Raw genomic sequence first — 15339 nt, 5'->3', positions numbered from 1 at the left:
GTAAAGCAGATTACTAGAAGCCATTTTTGTTTCTTTCTTTCCATAAAGAAAGGTACGTATGTAGCTAATTAGAACAACCTCTGTTTTTTTATTTTTGTTTTTGTTTTTGTTTCTCTTCATGTTGAGAAAATATACCAAGTTCAAAATAGTATTCCAGACACCGTCCATTGGGTGACTCCCAGTCTCTCATCAAAGGTAGGAGGGAAGAGAGAGGAGAGGACAACAAGCAAAAGTTGACGAAGGAAAACAAGTCAAACTCACATAAGGTGAGATGACATAAAGTTGTCTCTCTCACCAACCACTCAAAAAGACTAAGGAATATGAGATCAAAAAAAATGGGAGAGAGACTTCTGGGTAACTTCTACTGGAAGATGAGGAGATATTCTTCAACCTCAAGAGACAGGACGCCATTTTATTTATTTTCTCTAGGCAAAATGGGTCACCAACCCTTACTGTACTGTAAGATATGAGAGATCAGAAGAAATTGTGATATACTTTAATCATAAAGGATTTAACCTTCCAAACAATTCTTGTATGTAGGTTTTGTGCCGAATCATGTAAATCTGTATCTTTCTCTATTTACATTTCTTGTATTTTTTTACTATTGACTGCTGTAGATGTACATACGGTCACGTACCGACGCCCCAAACTGTCATCAAGGGCTTCATACCGACCATTGAGGCCCTAGTCACCATCGTAGGTTGGAAGTGACTATTTCTTTCGTTCCAGCCAGGTGGGTGATTTTTGTCACTTGACTTATAGTTTAATTTCTGAAATTAAAAGGCTATCTTAGTATCAGCAATGGCAAATGAGGAACGAGTTTTGTAGTTAAGAGCCTTAACGTCAGAGCAAGGCATGCATTTTGTTCCACCTTCTTTGGACGCCAATCATATCAGGCACTAAATGCCTTAAAGAATCACTTGCTTTACGTTCACTAAATGCTTTTTATTTTTCTTTCCAGTTGCTTGTAGTCCTGTCTAGGATTTGAAATATCAGCTTCAAAGGACGATATCAATGACTAAAACTACTGTAACCAAACATTTGGGTGATGCAGAAAATCCATCCGTGACGTTTGGAAGTTGTAAGAAAACTCCAAACGAAGTGGAGAGAACACGACGTTGGGTGATGTAGAAACTAGAAAGAAACTCTCCCTTTCCGACCGCCCATGTTCGGAAGTTCAAAGATACTCCTCATGTAGTGGACAATGACGTCTAATGAAACGGCATATCCATGACAAGACTAATTCTATATATCTATACCACTGCCCATTTTCATCTCATTTGATCCCAGCAGTTACGGTTGTGGAGGAGTCGAGCATGATTGGATATTTGAAAGTTGACCGTAGTGGCGGGGACAAATGGGCGTACAAAATTGACGGCATGGACCGAATTAACAGAGGTGTCAGGCTGTTATGTTAGACCACAATACGCCACAGATGATCATAAGCCAAGTAAACATGCATCCACCGGCAGAGGGTCCGGTTGGTCCAAATACATACGTAACTATGATAAACTCGACATGCACGAATATTAGGATATATATCTAACACTCTAGGATCTTTTTCTCTTGTGAAATGTCTCAAACAAAAGAGAAAAAGAAAAAGAAAAATCAAAAGATTAACGGTAAAGGAAATAAGTACAGAGAAAAAAAATGCAAAGAAAGAAAAAGAATAGCTATGCCCAAAAGGAAAGAAAATATCTATTACAGATGGAAAAAGAGAAAATGATGGGGAACTCTCGTGACGTAAGAGGCAAGCAACAAGCTCAAGTGGGACACTCTGCTAATCTGCCATCTTTGCTCACCAACATAAGAACATCCCCACCACCATCCATTAAATTCCTTACCTTACACCCACTTCCCTCTGTCTCACTGTTTTTTTTTTTGGGGGCCTCTGGTCTCTATTTTTTAAGTTTTGTCCGTACATGCATGGCATAATAAGATTTAAAATCTAAATAGAGACACGAAAACATTATCTAAAAGTCATCTGCAATGCCCATCGCCTCAATGAAAACGGCAAAAAAATAAGTATCGAGGTAATAGTTCACTTAATTCGCTCCTCACGAGGGTCCCTGTTTCGCACGCGTGGTGGAAGGTGGCAATTCGTTTATCTCGGAACTTGAAGCGTCGACGTCGGAGCGAGTCAACTCAGCTTAAGTCCACCGTGGGTGTGATGTTTATGTCCTTGAGTAGACCCAGGACCTGTTGCATGGTGGGTCTCTTACCAGGTGATTCCGCCGTACACAAGTACCCCACTTGGAGACTCTCCACCATCCCCATGACCGACTCATCCCCTCCGAGTCTCAGCCTCGGGTCCAGCGCTTTAACTCCCAGACCTTCTCTGACCAACCTCCTCACCCACACCACCGTCTCCGCGGACCCAACTTTTCCCGTCAGCAGCTCCATTAGAACCACCCCGAAACAATACACGTCCGTCTCAGTGCTGCACTGCCCCACGTCTCCGGTCCCGATGTTCCGGAACCCGAAATCCGCAATCCGGGGCTCGAAGTTCTCGGAGAGTAGGACGTTGGAGGCCACGAGGTGGCCGTGAATGACGGGTCTGGACCCGGCGTGGTGGAGGTACGCAAGCCCACGAGCTATGCCGACTGCGATGCGGTGGCGCGTGAGCCAGACCAATTTCTCCGGAGAAGGTAGGTGGGAACCAGTGGCGTCATGCAGCTCCCAAGTATCGCCGCTCCAGTCCTCCACGTTGGGCTCCCCAGTCGGTAGCTCGTGAAGCAACCGGTGCAAGTCGCCGTTCGACATGTACTCGGAGACAATCAGCTTCTCTTTCCCTGGGGAAAAAAAAGGCGGAAAAAGATGAAGCATCAATCTAAGACCGTCCAAATGTGACGAATCTCTATGAATCTCTGCACAACCTAATCATGACCTGCGCTAGATTTCCGCGACAGTAGTAGTCATGCATCACAAAACAGTCAACAAAGTACGACACTAAAGCCATTCAAATTCAAAACCCGTGACGGTGAGGCCGATCGATCAAAGATTCAAAGACTGGAGGAGCTGTGAAATTTTGAAAATAAAATAGAATATAGATAAGACAACTGGATGCAGTACAAGTACAGTACCTGCGATGCAGTAGCCAGAGAGAGGCAATAGGTTGTGGTGTTTCAGCCGGGAAATGTCCTCGAACAGGGATACGGCGTCGTGATGGTCGACGTCCCTGGCGTTCTCGAGGACCTTGATTGCCACATGGATGCCTCCAGGGAGGATGGCTCTGTACACGGGCCCACTCCTACCTTCCGCGAGCTGGGAGTCCTTGCCGAAGTTCGAGGTGGCGGCGATCAGGTCCTTGAAGGTCAGGTTCATCAGGGGTTTCTCGAACATCACTACAGGGGCAGAGGTTGGTTCTTTGATGTCCGCCACCCATGATGTGCCTGACTCGGTCTCGAACGAGAACGGCCCTGATTTCTCGAACTTGAAGGGCAACTGGACCGGTTTAGAGATTGCCCATTTGTTCTGTCTTGCCAATTTTTTCCTTCTGCGCCACAACAATCCTATACAGAAGGCCATGAACACAAAGACAAATGCAGATGCACATGACAGACCGAGAACCAGAGGTTTGGATTTTGACACGGGTTTCTTCGTGCTAGAGCTTTTGTTTGTGGGGATGTGTTTTCGGAGGGGTCTGCGAGGTGAGGTTTGGGAATGAGGTGGGATATTGTGAATACTAGTATTAATTCTAGATTGTATGAACGCGTATTTGCCAAATTTCAAGTACTTGTCTGGACCAACTAGTCCTGTGAAGTTGTTGAACGAAACGTTTAAGAATTTGAGCCCATTGAGTGGGGGGAAATCAGAAGGAAAAGTACCATTCATGGAATTGCTGGACACGTCTAGATATTTCAACAAGCGAAGAACCGACATGGGTTTCATATGGCCTGAAATGTTGCAGCTTGAAATGTCGAGGTGCTCTAGCTTGGTGAGGTTACTGAACCCAGAGGGCAGAGTTCTGAGACTGTTGTGCGAAAGGTCAAGAACTCTGAGCTCCGAAAAACCATAGAGCCGAACCAAATTGGTGAATCTATTGGCTGACATATTGAGCACCTGAACCGATGAGAACGAACGGTCTCCCGTGGTGGATTCGAATCCAATGCTCCCTCCAAACTGGTTCTTGGACAAATTAACATGTACCAAGTTTGAAATGGACCAAAACCAACCTGGCACAGACCCCTGCAGCGAGTTTCCAGAGAGGTCAAGAACCTGCAGCTGAGACATGTTTCCGAGAAACTTCCAAGATATGATCCCGCTTAGATTTCTGGACGGAAGCCTTATCTCCCTTGAACAGTTCCAATCTGAAGACGGGTCAAGCCAAGAATGATTGAATCCATGGACTGATTCGAAAGCCTTCAAGACCAACTCTCGGTCTGTACTGTTGCATGCAGATTCCACAATCGCAACCAGCAAAAGGAAAACAAAAAATCTGGAAAAGATCTTCATTTCTTGGTTCACAGTTTTTGAGATTCTCCTGCGTACCTTGTTTAGTAAGACAAGCAGAGCGAGAGAAAGATGAGCATGAAATGACGAAATGAATGGAAGAAAGGACTAAATGGTTTGGTTATGACCGAGGGGCGCCACACGGCAGTGGGTTAGTGAAGTGGGAGGCTGGCTCAGCAAACGACGTTAACTTTGACGGAAGACTTACAGAAGGGAGTGTTGACTAGTGAAAGTCGACAGCGAGCGATGACCCTTCGGCTTATTACCGGTTGGCGCTGCGGTGATTGCGAAACCCTCGCGACGAATGAGAAATACAGAGCTTAATTTTGTTAGTTTAGGCAAAAATAAATTTATAAATTTTTATAATTTGACGAACTATGTCAAATTATAATATTATTTTTATTATAAAGTAATAATATATCATATAAAATTACCTTTATAATTTATAAATTTATTTTTATAAAAAAATTTTATGATTGATACGCTCAGTTTATAATCATCATTTTTCTATAAATTATATATATTTTCCATACAAAAATTTTCATTCTTTTATTAACCTCTATTTTATTTTTATTGGAAAGTAAGTTATATGATCTTAGTCCTAAAAGACCATATCTCTTGTAGCTTTCTTTGTCCTTCCCACGCAGTGTAAAGGAACATCAATCCCCAACTTTTGTTGAGAGAACCATCAACGTCCAAACAACCACCAAAAGCTCATTTGTAAACATGGTGAGGCCGTGCTCGTTAGCTTTAGCAAAACATATAATAAAAAACTGAGAAATGTTAACTATATTTAAGAAAAGTTTACAAAATATTTAATTTTTTATGTGTGAGGGAATAAAATACACCAGGTCTAAAATAGTTCTAAAGAAGCAACCCATCAAAAGGTCATTACTAGAAGACATATGAGGAGAGAGGAAAAAAAGTTAAGAATGTACAAGAGGGCGAGTGTGTTAGGAGGCAAGGAGGTGTCACGGGAAAGTAGGAAATGAGAGAACGTTAGACACGCAAAGTAAACATCCATCACCATTACCGAAGCGCACGCATGAAGAGAGTTAGATAAAAGGGATAGGGTGCCTATGGACTGGGGACTTCCGATTTTTTCTTTTGGCTTCAACTTCTTTTTCAACCTCTAGACAGAGAGTTCTAGAGAGAATATCTTCTCTAGTAAGTAGATCTCTACCTCCCATTATACAGTGAGAAATACAAGCATATTATAGTAGAATCTCCTCTCTCCAAATTCTCGTAGATGTAGGCTTAGTGCTGAACCATATAAATTTGTGTGTTCATCTCTTTTTATTTTCTCTACATTTAAATATTGTTCACCACTATGGATATATACACAGACACAATACAGCCGCACCGGACTATTGTCTGGGGCTCCAAATCTCACCGATTGAGGCCTAGCCCACCTCAGTGCGTCCAGAGAATAGATCTTTTTTTTCTTTTTGGACTGTGTCGTTTTTGAACATTAACATTACGTATTAGTTATGTGTTAAAGATTATGAAACTTATAATTTTAAATTTTAAAACAAATTGATAAAATGAATCGTATACGTTAAATTTTAAATATATATAACACTAATCGAAAAAAATTGAACTAGATATTAGCATCAACTCTGATCAAGAGATCGATGACCGACCGTTGGTTTCATCGTACAAACTATATATTGAATTTGTCAAAAGCAATCTCGAGTGTGCAAAACTTCTTATCACCGTAACGATTAATACATGCATATGGCATTTTGAAAATAAATTAAAATAAAAATAAAAAGTTTGGAAGTAATTTGGTCTGAAACTAAAACCAAACCATGAGAGTCCTGATTAGTAAATAGGTTAGTTCTATGATGATCAAACTAATTGAACCAGCTCCATTTAACTTTCTGTAAAGCTTTTTTTTTTTTATATTTTATTTTATTTTATTTTATTATTGGTTGGTTATAGCAAAGTGAACTTGTTGTGGATGATGTCGGTTGATCATAAGCTGAGATGCGAACAAATACACAGAAAATTTCATTTGTAGGAGAAGTCAAGCATATAAATTGATATGATGATGCGTAATGTACATTTCAGATGCAACAACCTTTACCTAAATAAACTCAAGTCCCGATTAGTCCTTAGTAGTTAAGTAAGGCTTTAAATTCCTTTTAAGTTGAATTAAGGTAATTGATGGGTAGAAAGGCAAAGTGAACTACACAAATGATATTTGCAATTTTAGGGTTTGCAAACCCTCAAACTTCTTTTGAAAGAAGTAGATAAATCTGAAATCTTTATAAAAAAATTATTTTTTTTTTTATTGTCGACTTTACTTCTTTTCAAATAAAATGTGCAGGATTTATACAGTCTAGAACTATATCTAACATTAATCTTTTTAATTACTATAATCAACGATAGACCTACGTTATGTCGACTAAGGAGGACCATGGCCTTGCCAAAATTTTTAAAAAATTCAAAATATATCCTATATTTTATTTATAATTCTATAAATATACCCCCCTCCTCCCCAAAAAAAAAAAAAAATCAATCCTTATATGTTCTCTAAAATTTCAATATATCTAGAAATATATTTCTCCAATTTTTTTCCTATAGTCTCAAAATTTTGTATAATTTTTATATATTATTTATTTTCAAGGATGTGGCCTCACCAAAATTAAATTAAAACTGAGTTTAGGAAAAATAATAAACTTATTGATATGGATTTCAAAGTTTTTTTATTATACAATATTAGACTTCTTAATATGGAATCCAAATTGAAAATACAAGAAAAATTATTTAAGGTTGATGATTTACATGAAAAATAGTTGAGATGTTTTATTCTCTAGACTTCATTGAGTAAAAAAAATATATATATTATTTAAGGTCTCAATTATAGCATTATATGCTTAATGTGACACAAAAATATCTAGATTTTCTATAAAATTTGATAAACTAATTTACATACTAAAATGAAAGATAACCTTCTAAAATGAATTTCAACTCATATAAAACATAAACTATAAGTGATCAAATGATACTGTTGATGTCGTGTTTCGCGGGTATGGGCAACTCTATGCAGACAGTGCAAATCAGGTCGTCACCTGCATAATGGAAAAAGGGGGGGGACCTCGGGGTCTGTTGTGCCTTTGATGCTTAAGTTAGTTTTGATGTAGGAGATGAAGGGAAAATAATAATGAAGATGGGTGTAAAAATTAACATTCTTGTTTGCTGCAGATAGTGTTTATTTATACTTGCCGACCTGGTCTCTATGGTAGTGGGGTGTTGCATTGCAGGAAATTATATATTCACGCCGTCTACATGCCAAGCTATATTCATGTCGTTTGCACGTTGAGTTATGAAGTGTTTAGGTTCGCTATGCGTAGTTTGAGCTATGGGCCGCATTAAATGCAGCACACTTTCTGCTCTAGTCTGCATTAAATGTGGTATGCTTTTTGCCTTGTTTTGCATTGAATGCAGTGTGCTTTCTACTCTGAGTTCCTCCTATCCCATTAATGCTTGATATGAACTGTCTTATATTTTCCTGATTTGCATTGAATGCAACATTCTTTTTTCCTTAAGCCTCTCCTATATCCTCTGACTTGGTTCCTGACGTGAGCATGGTTCAACCCGAATCTCATAGCTAGGTTCCGACCTAAGACTTCTTAATATGTTCGGCCTTGTCTAGATCTCGTATCTGGGCTCTAATTTGGACCTTACTTTTAGCCCGATCCAAGGGATTTACTCTCTTTACAGACATAATTTTATATAAAATAATTGTAAGTATATCATTACCCATTAGTATAAACTCTGATCAGGAGATCGATGAACGACCAAAGTTTCAACGTACAATTTCAAAAGCAATCCCGATCGAGAGTGCAAAACTTCTTATCACGTGACTCCAAATGTTGCATGTATGCATATAACATGCAAGTAACAAAACGATCACACCGCCATATATAAATAACATTTGGCATTTTGAAAATATATTAAAATGAAAACACGTACTGTTTGTGCATATAGTACCTCTCTAGCTTAAAGCCGACCTTACCCGCAAAATTCTTGGAAGCAATTTGGTCTGAAACCAAAACCAAACCATGAGAGTACTGCTCATGATTACAGTGATTAGTAAATAGGTTAGTCCTAGGATGGTCGAACTAATTAATTGAACCTGCTCCATTTAAATTAACTTCCTCTAAAGCCACAATTTATTTTTTATTTTTTTTTTTATTTTTTTGTGGTTGATGTCGATTGATAAGCTGAGATGCGAAGAAATACACGGCAGATTTCATTGCTAGGAGAAGATATGATGATGCGTGTTTCACGTAATAATGTCTATTGCAGATGCAACAACCTTGACCTAAATAAACTCAAGTCCCGATTAATCCTTAGTAGTTTAGGTCTTTTGGAAGGCTTTAAATTCCTTTTAATTTGAAGGAAATGGATAGGTAAGACAGCAAAGTGAACTATATAAATGATATTGACAATCTTAGAATGTACAAGTCTCGTATATTTCTTTTAAAAAAAAAATTAGATAAATTTAAAATCCATATAAAAAAATCATTTTTTTATAATGATCAGGAACCTCAATTCTTTTTCAAAATGAGTGTATGTGATTTGTATAGCCTAGAACTATATATATGTTTAACATTAATCTTTTCAATTACTATAATTATATATATATAATGATCTAGTAACTTGGTAGATTCATCTCAGGTCATTTTAAGTACTAGTTATCCTATATTGAATTTCAACTCATACAAAACTTAAACTATATGTTAGTTTGGTTATACAAAATTAAACTATCTCATCTCATATAATTATTACAATTTTTCAAATCTCAAAACAAAAATAATATTAACAAAAATATTTTATTTAAATTTCAACAAAACCTCTCATCTTATCTGAATTGCGTAATCAAACGAGACGTTACATAACTGCATATCAGGACTGACCTAAAAATGTAATAAAAGTGCATGCCATGAAAGAATCATTAGCTAGGATTAATTAATTGGAGGCTGGCTAGGCAATTACTCACTATATATAGATCTTAAACTGCATATATGCATAATAATTTATCTAATACTAGATGTCTTTTGAAAAAAGGTTGAACTCTCTTAAAAAAGTTATATTACTTTCTAATACCCCGTATAAGCTTGTCCACTCTGAATGAAGGTTCAAGATCATCCATGTATACCCTGTACTTGCCATGATTTATATTATATAGCAAAGTCGAGCTACCGTACGTGAGTTTTGGCTTAATCCTTTTGTATTATATTCTTTTTGTCTGTTGACCGTTGGAATTGTTTAAATATCGCATCATCTATGACCTAACCCTCACTTCTATACAAATTAACGTAACATTAATTATTGCAATTGAATGACACGGCTCATATCCGTACCACTTTTTCATAGCAAAAGGCTAGACACATTGTAACCCTCGATTTCAAATATCAGAAATGTTTTAGGATCCGAATTAATGAGTTTTCTTTTTTTTTTAATTTAGTGATTAAGAAAGTATATTTTAATGATTTTTTAATTTTTTTAAAAATGTTTATGATGATTAAAAAAATATATGTAAATAAAATAAAATAAAAATATGAAATGTGAACTTATTCGAGTTACTTTTTCAGTAGTTATAATAGAGCTCTTTAGATATATATCTACCTACCGAAAATCTCTGATTCCATGTAGCTAAAAGACTTTTACATCATTATGATTTAATTTAAAAGATAAATTTTAAAATTATATTCTCATAAATTAAATTATATTATAGGATGGTGTGTGATATAAAAAATTTTAAATAACACTATTCAATTTTTAGTTATACACCTAATTTTAATGATCATTCTTTCAGTATGTTTTGACGTGAAACCAAATAAATAAGAAAATTATATATTTTCATTTTTAATTATGTATAATTATTCGATATAATATTAATGTAAAACCATAAATAGTCATTAAATTTATTTTAAATTGGGGGTGAATGACCGATTATTCACATGGTTAACATTTAGGAGATAACTTATGTAGGGCTGCAAACAAACTCAGTTGAGTCGAATTTGAACAAGGGTACTCGAGCTCGATTAACATGTTTGCTTGTTTGAACTCGGCTCGAACTCGAATAAACTTGAATATCCTTGTTCGAGCTTAGTTTGTTAACCATTAATGTTGTTCGAATTCGACTTGAGCTCGACTAAAAATAAATAAACGACTCGAGCTTGAGTAGCTCGAGCTTGAAGTTAGATTTTTATTTTAAAATTTCTGAATCTTATCTTTTGATTAATAATTTTTTAAAAAAATTTTTCAAAAAAAAAAACTCAAACCATTTAACTATTCAACCAAATAATTTTGATTCAAAATTCTTACGGTATAACTTTTTTTATAAAAATAACTTTTAATTATAAATTAAAAGAATAACACACAAGATAAATGTAATAAACTAAACTATTTAATACATATAGATAATATAATAAATCAATAGTTGTAGTTGTCTGATATATTATTATACAAATTATCCTATACATATTTTGGAAACGTAACATATATATAAATATATATATATATATTAAATAAGGTAAACTATAAATAAATTGGTAATATATAATTAAGTATATAAAATATAACTAACATGTAATATATATATAACACATACATATATAAAACATATTACGAGCTTTAAAACGAGCTCAAACAAGTTAAGTTGAGCTTATATCAGTTTTGTTCACGAGTCTAAACTGAGTTGAGCCGAGTTTATACGAGTTTTGCTCGTTTAATATTCAAACCTATATTAGTGTTTACGAACATCTCATTTATTAAATAAACCGAGAACGAATCAAATATACACAAACCAAGCTCGAACTATTCACAAGTTGCTATGTTCATTTGCAGCCCTAAACTTATGTGTCAGAAGATTAGAAGGTATGAAAGAGACACAGATTTGCAAATAGAAGTTTTCAATAATAAAAGGACCATACATACGGTTGAAGTATTTACGAGCTCATACATTCATTGGTGAAATGAGCGTCCCCATTTTCGGCCTCATCACCAGTATTTAAGGGGTTATATGTGAGGGGTACTGGACTTGATGGGCCTGTAAATCTGTATGGTTGGGCTTTGCACACGGTTAACAACAAATTATCACTGTTTTTTTTTTTTTTTTAATTCTATGATAACCTACATCTGAAGAAGTATCTGAACCCAAACCCAACCGTTAACCCAGCCCACGGCCCGATCATCCCCACCATTGGAATATTGGGCTTCTCCACTCTCAGTTGTGGATACTTGGTTGGAATATACATGACCGTGTTATTTAAAGAAAATAAAAAATTATTATTTTTAAAACTGCTGATATAAAATGCTTCTATATTAGCGATGTATTTTTTTAGAACATATTAACGAGGTATTTAATTTAAAAATTTAGACGGTGTTATTTAATTTTTAAAAAAAATTTAAAACTTTAATCATTTTTAAAACTATTGATATGAAATACTTCCACATTAACGATGCGTTAGGTGTACAAAAATGAGTCTTTTAAATAAATTTTTTCTAACTTTATAATAGCCATATTTTTATTGTTATTGACGTGATATTGGATAATAAGAAAAGTATGACATCAATAATAGTTGCCAAATCCTTTATAATATTTTTACAAAAAACTCTATTCTCGCTCTCACCCTTTTCTCTTTACACGCCGTCTCCCTCAAAAAACTCAGACTAGAGAAGGGAGTTGGAGCTTTGGCTCCTCTTTACTTCCTCCCTTCCTCCCTCATCCCTCTTCTCTCTAGTTTTTCTTTTATTTTTCTGGTTTTGTTTGTTTTTTCATTCACAGTAGGGTGAAATACAGATATGTTGTTCTTCGAAGCCAGGTGACCACCACGCGCCCTACTGCAAGATTTCTAAGACGCCAATCATTCAGACGGACGAAGAATCTCATCGAACAAAATGACACGTGAGCCACACGCATAGCCCAAAGTGCATCGTGATATCCACGCGCTATCGCAAAGGGAGCTCTATCGCCGCTACGCGCGGCTTTTCTAGGGCCAAGGCTATCGGTTTCTTCATACCTAACGTTTAGCCGTACTTCCAAGGTGGCATGCCACCAGAATCTTGGTGTTTGCATTTTTTATTTCCTCTAAGGTTGAAAATACGGATCTACAGCTTTTTAAACTGTAATTTACTATTTTTCCATGTATCTTTTACGTTTTCTGTTCTTTCCTTTGTTTTAGGTTAAAAAAATAGTCTATTGGATTTTTGTCCCTAGAGTGTGTCCTCTACTTCGTCTTAAACAGAGTATGAGGTTATTTAATTATGTCTTAGGACGGAATGTGGGATTTTTTATATCTTCTTAGGACATATCGGTGTTTCTCAGATAGTTTTCTGTAGAGAGTTACAACAATAGACTAGACCATATTAGTTACAAATAAATTTATATATTGGAGAGCTTTAAAAGCAATAGTTGGCTTGTATTCTATATGTTTCAGGTCAAAGTTGTAAGTTATGAATAAATGAAGTTTGTTCTATCTTAAAAAAAATAATAGGTTCCAATAATAGAGGATACTATACATGTACTTAAAAATTTAGAAGATAATTAACTAAGGATATAAAGAATTTATAAACAGCATTTTTCTTACTTATTATAACACATGAGTACGCATTGTTATATAAATAAAAATTATAAATACAAATAGTATTTATTTAATAGAAAAAAAGGTATTACATAGTTAAATATTAATTTCTTTAATAACGGAAAAAATACAAATAAAATGTGCTTATTACAAGATAATATTATTCAAATATATCATATCATAAAAATCAATGCGTATATAAAAAAATATAATATTTTATGACAAGTTAGAAATACCATCTCGTAACCAATGATCATGGCTAGCTGCTCCCAACAGCTTCATCTTTTTTCCAGGGGTTTCGCGCAAGTACTTGTCAAACAAATTAAGGCATGCATTTTGCAAAAATTTAAATAATTTTTTTAAAAAATAGTACAAATGATTTCTCGATGCCAAAATTAAAGAAAAAAATAATCATGATTTGATGATTACATTAATATAAGGAATTTAGAGTATAATTTTATTCATTAATGAAAGCAAATCAAACAGACAATCAAACGTGGGCAATGGTCTGTATATTTATTTTAAATTACAATGCCAAGATGCTATATTAATATACGTATTATTTTCTGAAATTCGTATTCTTTAATTGACTTCATAGTTCACACCCAAGTGAGGAACAACCAAGTATGCTGATTTTGATTATATATTAACACCGTCTGATATTTTATTAAATAATTAGTCATGTGTACAGATTTCTCCTAATTTTTAAAGCATAATTCTTGTCATTTTTTTTTCTCCTTTTAATAATCTGATGATAAAATTTGGTAGATCTGTATATATATCAGATTTTGTGTAAGAGAAATATATACTCCATCAAATACATGTGACCCTTTAAATACGGTATTATATTTTTGGTATAATAACATTATTCTCCACACCACTTAGTGGGAGAGCGGTGACTTTCAAAATGGTTGGACTGAGAGTCTCGTAATATATATGATTATTTATCCCAAATATCTTTTATGGTTGAGAGTATATATATAATTATTATGTAATACTCATAATATTTGATTTTATTCGTAGATATGACTAATTATTATACTATCTTGGAGTACTATGAATTATAAGTATGATCTCTTATATATATATATATATATGCTTACAATTACTTGTATGAATAACGATAATTTTTTTAATGAAATACCAACCTGCGATTATTGTATATATATTGAGGAAACTACCTACGTTCATACCCCTCTAGTACCCCACAATTTTAAAAAATAGTAATATTAGATATAATTATAGGGTGCATAAATCTCGTATTTTTTTTTTAAAAATGTTTTTTGATCTATTATAAAAAAAATTAATTATTTCATATGGTCTCGTTACGAGACTCTCATGATATTACTCTTTTTTTTCTTTGTCAGCAACTTCATGGTAATTATTCACGACTACTTATGTGATTTATTATTTGTCAGGAAAGAGAATATATATAATTGTTGATGTATTTATAATTTCAACTGAAAAAATCACCAAATATTGATGCAATATCAAAACTTGTATTTTGTGGTTAAAAAACGATATGTTAGTCTTTTTTTCCATGTCACTAGTAAATTGAGAAATTTGTGTGTTCGAAAATAAAAGTTCGAGTTTGAGATGATATTACAGAGATTTTTTACGAAAAAAATATAGGTTACAACTTATTATGAAATTAAATTCAACACGTGGTTGCTTCCATTTTGTATAAATGCTGGTACATATACTATAAAGATAGATTATATGTGTTAACGTCGTATTTCGTATGTCTTTAGACCAAGTTTCAATAACTCAGGTCTTTAAAATTGGGCATGTGAAAATAAAGAAGAAAGACACTGGGATAGGGTAGCCTTGGGACCGAAGAGTTTCCGATGTCAAAGTTAATAAAATATCTTGAAAGTTTGTAAATAATGAGAGAGTCTAGAAATTAGAGAGATTTTCTCATACTTGAAATCGGGGGGTCTTTAGAATTATGGTTGTTGGTTGATGACCTGGCTCGATATGGATTCATTCCGGTTTTTAATAGATTTTCAATGAGACTTGTCCATGAGCATTTCAACTTGGGCCGATATCTCATGGGGTTCGCAAGGAAATTTTTTTGCTCATTTTTTACTCTTGGCCAGACCTAGCCCGCTGATTAGGGTTTACTTATATATTATATTACACTCTTGTACAATTGCGGTATTGTATTTTTAGTTATCATCTAAATAAAATCATCTACAGCTCTATAAACGTAGGCATATTATTGAGTCACGTAAATCTTGTATCGTATATGATTTATTTGACTTTTTTCTCTCTTATTTTTCCTAAC

At 34.6% G+C, this 15339-nt stretch overlaps 1 protein-coding gene across 1 annotated transcript; it reads right to left on the bottom strand.

The window, feature by feature from the left end:
• Positions 1–1682: 1682 nt before the first annotated feature.
• LOC121268015 (calmodulin-binding receptor kinase CaMRLK-like) lies at positions 1683–4588 on the bottom strand. Its single transcript, XM_041172112.1, has 2 exons — positions 3084–4588; positions 1683–2792 (listed from the first exon to the last, which is right to left on the bottom strand). Exons 1-2 carry the CDS (start codon positions 4453–4455, stop codon positions 2146–2148), a joined length of 2019 nt encoding a protein of 672 aa, XP_041028046.1. The 5' UTR covers positions 4456–4588; the 3' UTR covers positions 1683–2145.
• Positions 4589–15339: the final 10751 nt, after the last annotated feature.

This window comes from Juglans microcarpa x Juglans regia, chromosome 5S, assembly GCF_004785595.1.
Source record: "Juglans microcarpa x Juglans regia isolate MS1-56 chromosome 5S, Jm3101_v1.0, whole genome shotgun sequence".
In the NCBI taxonomy this organism is placed as follows: domain Eukaryota; kingdom Viridiplantae; phylum Streptophyta; class Magnoliopsida; order Fagales; family Juglandaceae; genus Juglans; species Juglans microcarpa x Juglans regia.
Note: the sequence above shows the minus strand (reverse complement) of the source record. Positions and strands in the feature narration are given on the sequence as shown.

Excerpts from the sequence above, each read along its gene's own strand:
- LOC121268015 (XM_041172112.1), bottom strand. The coding sequence starts at position 4,455 with ATGAAGATCTTTTCCAGATTTTTTGTTTTCCTTTTGCTGGTTGCGATT. Across the intron at positions 2,793-3,083 it reads CTCTGGCTACTGCATCGCAG|GGAAAGAGAAGCTGATTGTC; the intron begins GTACTGTACTTG and ends TTTTTTCCCCAG.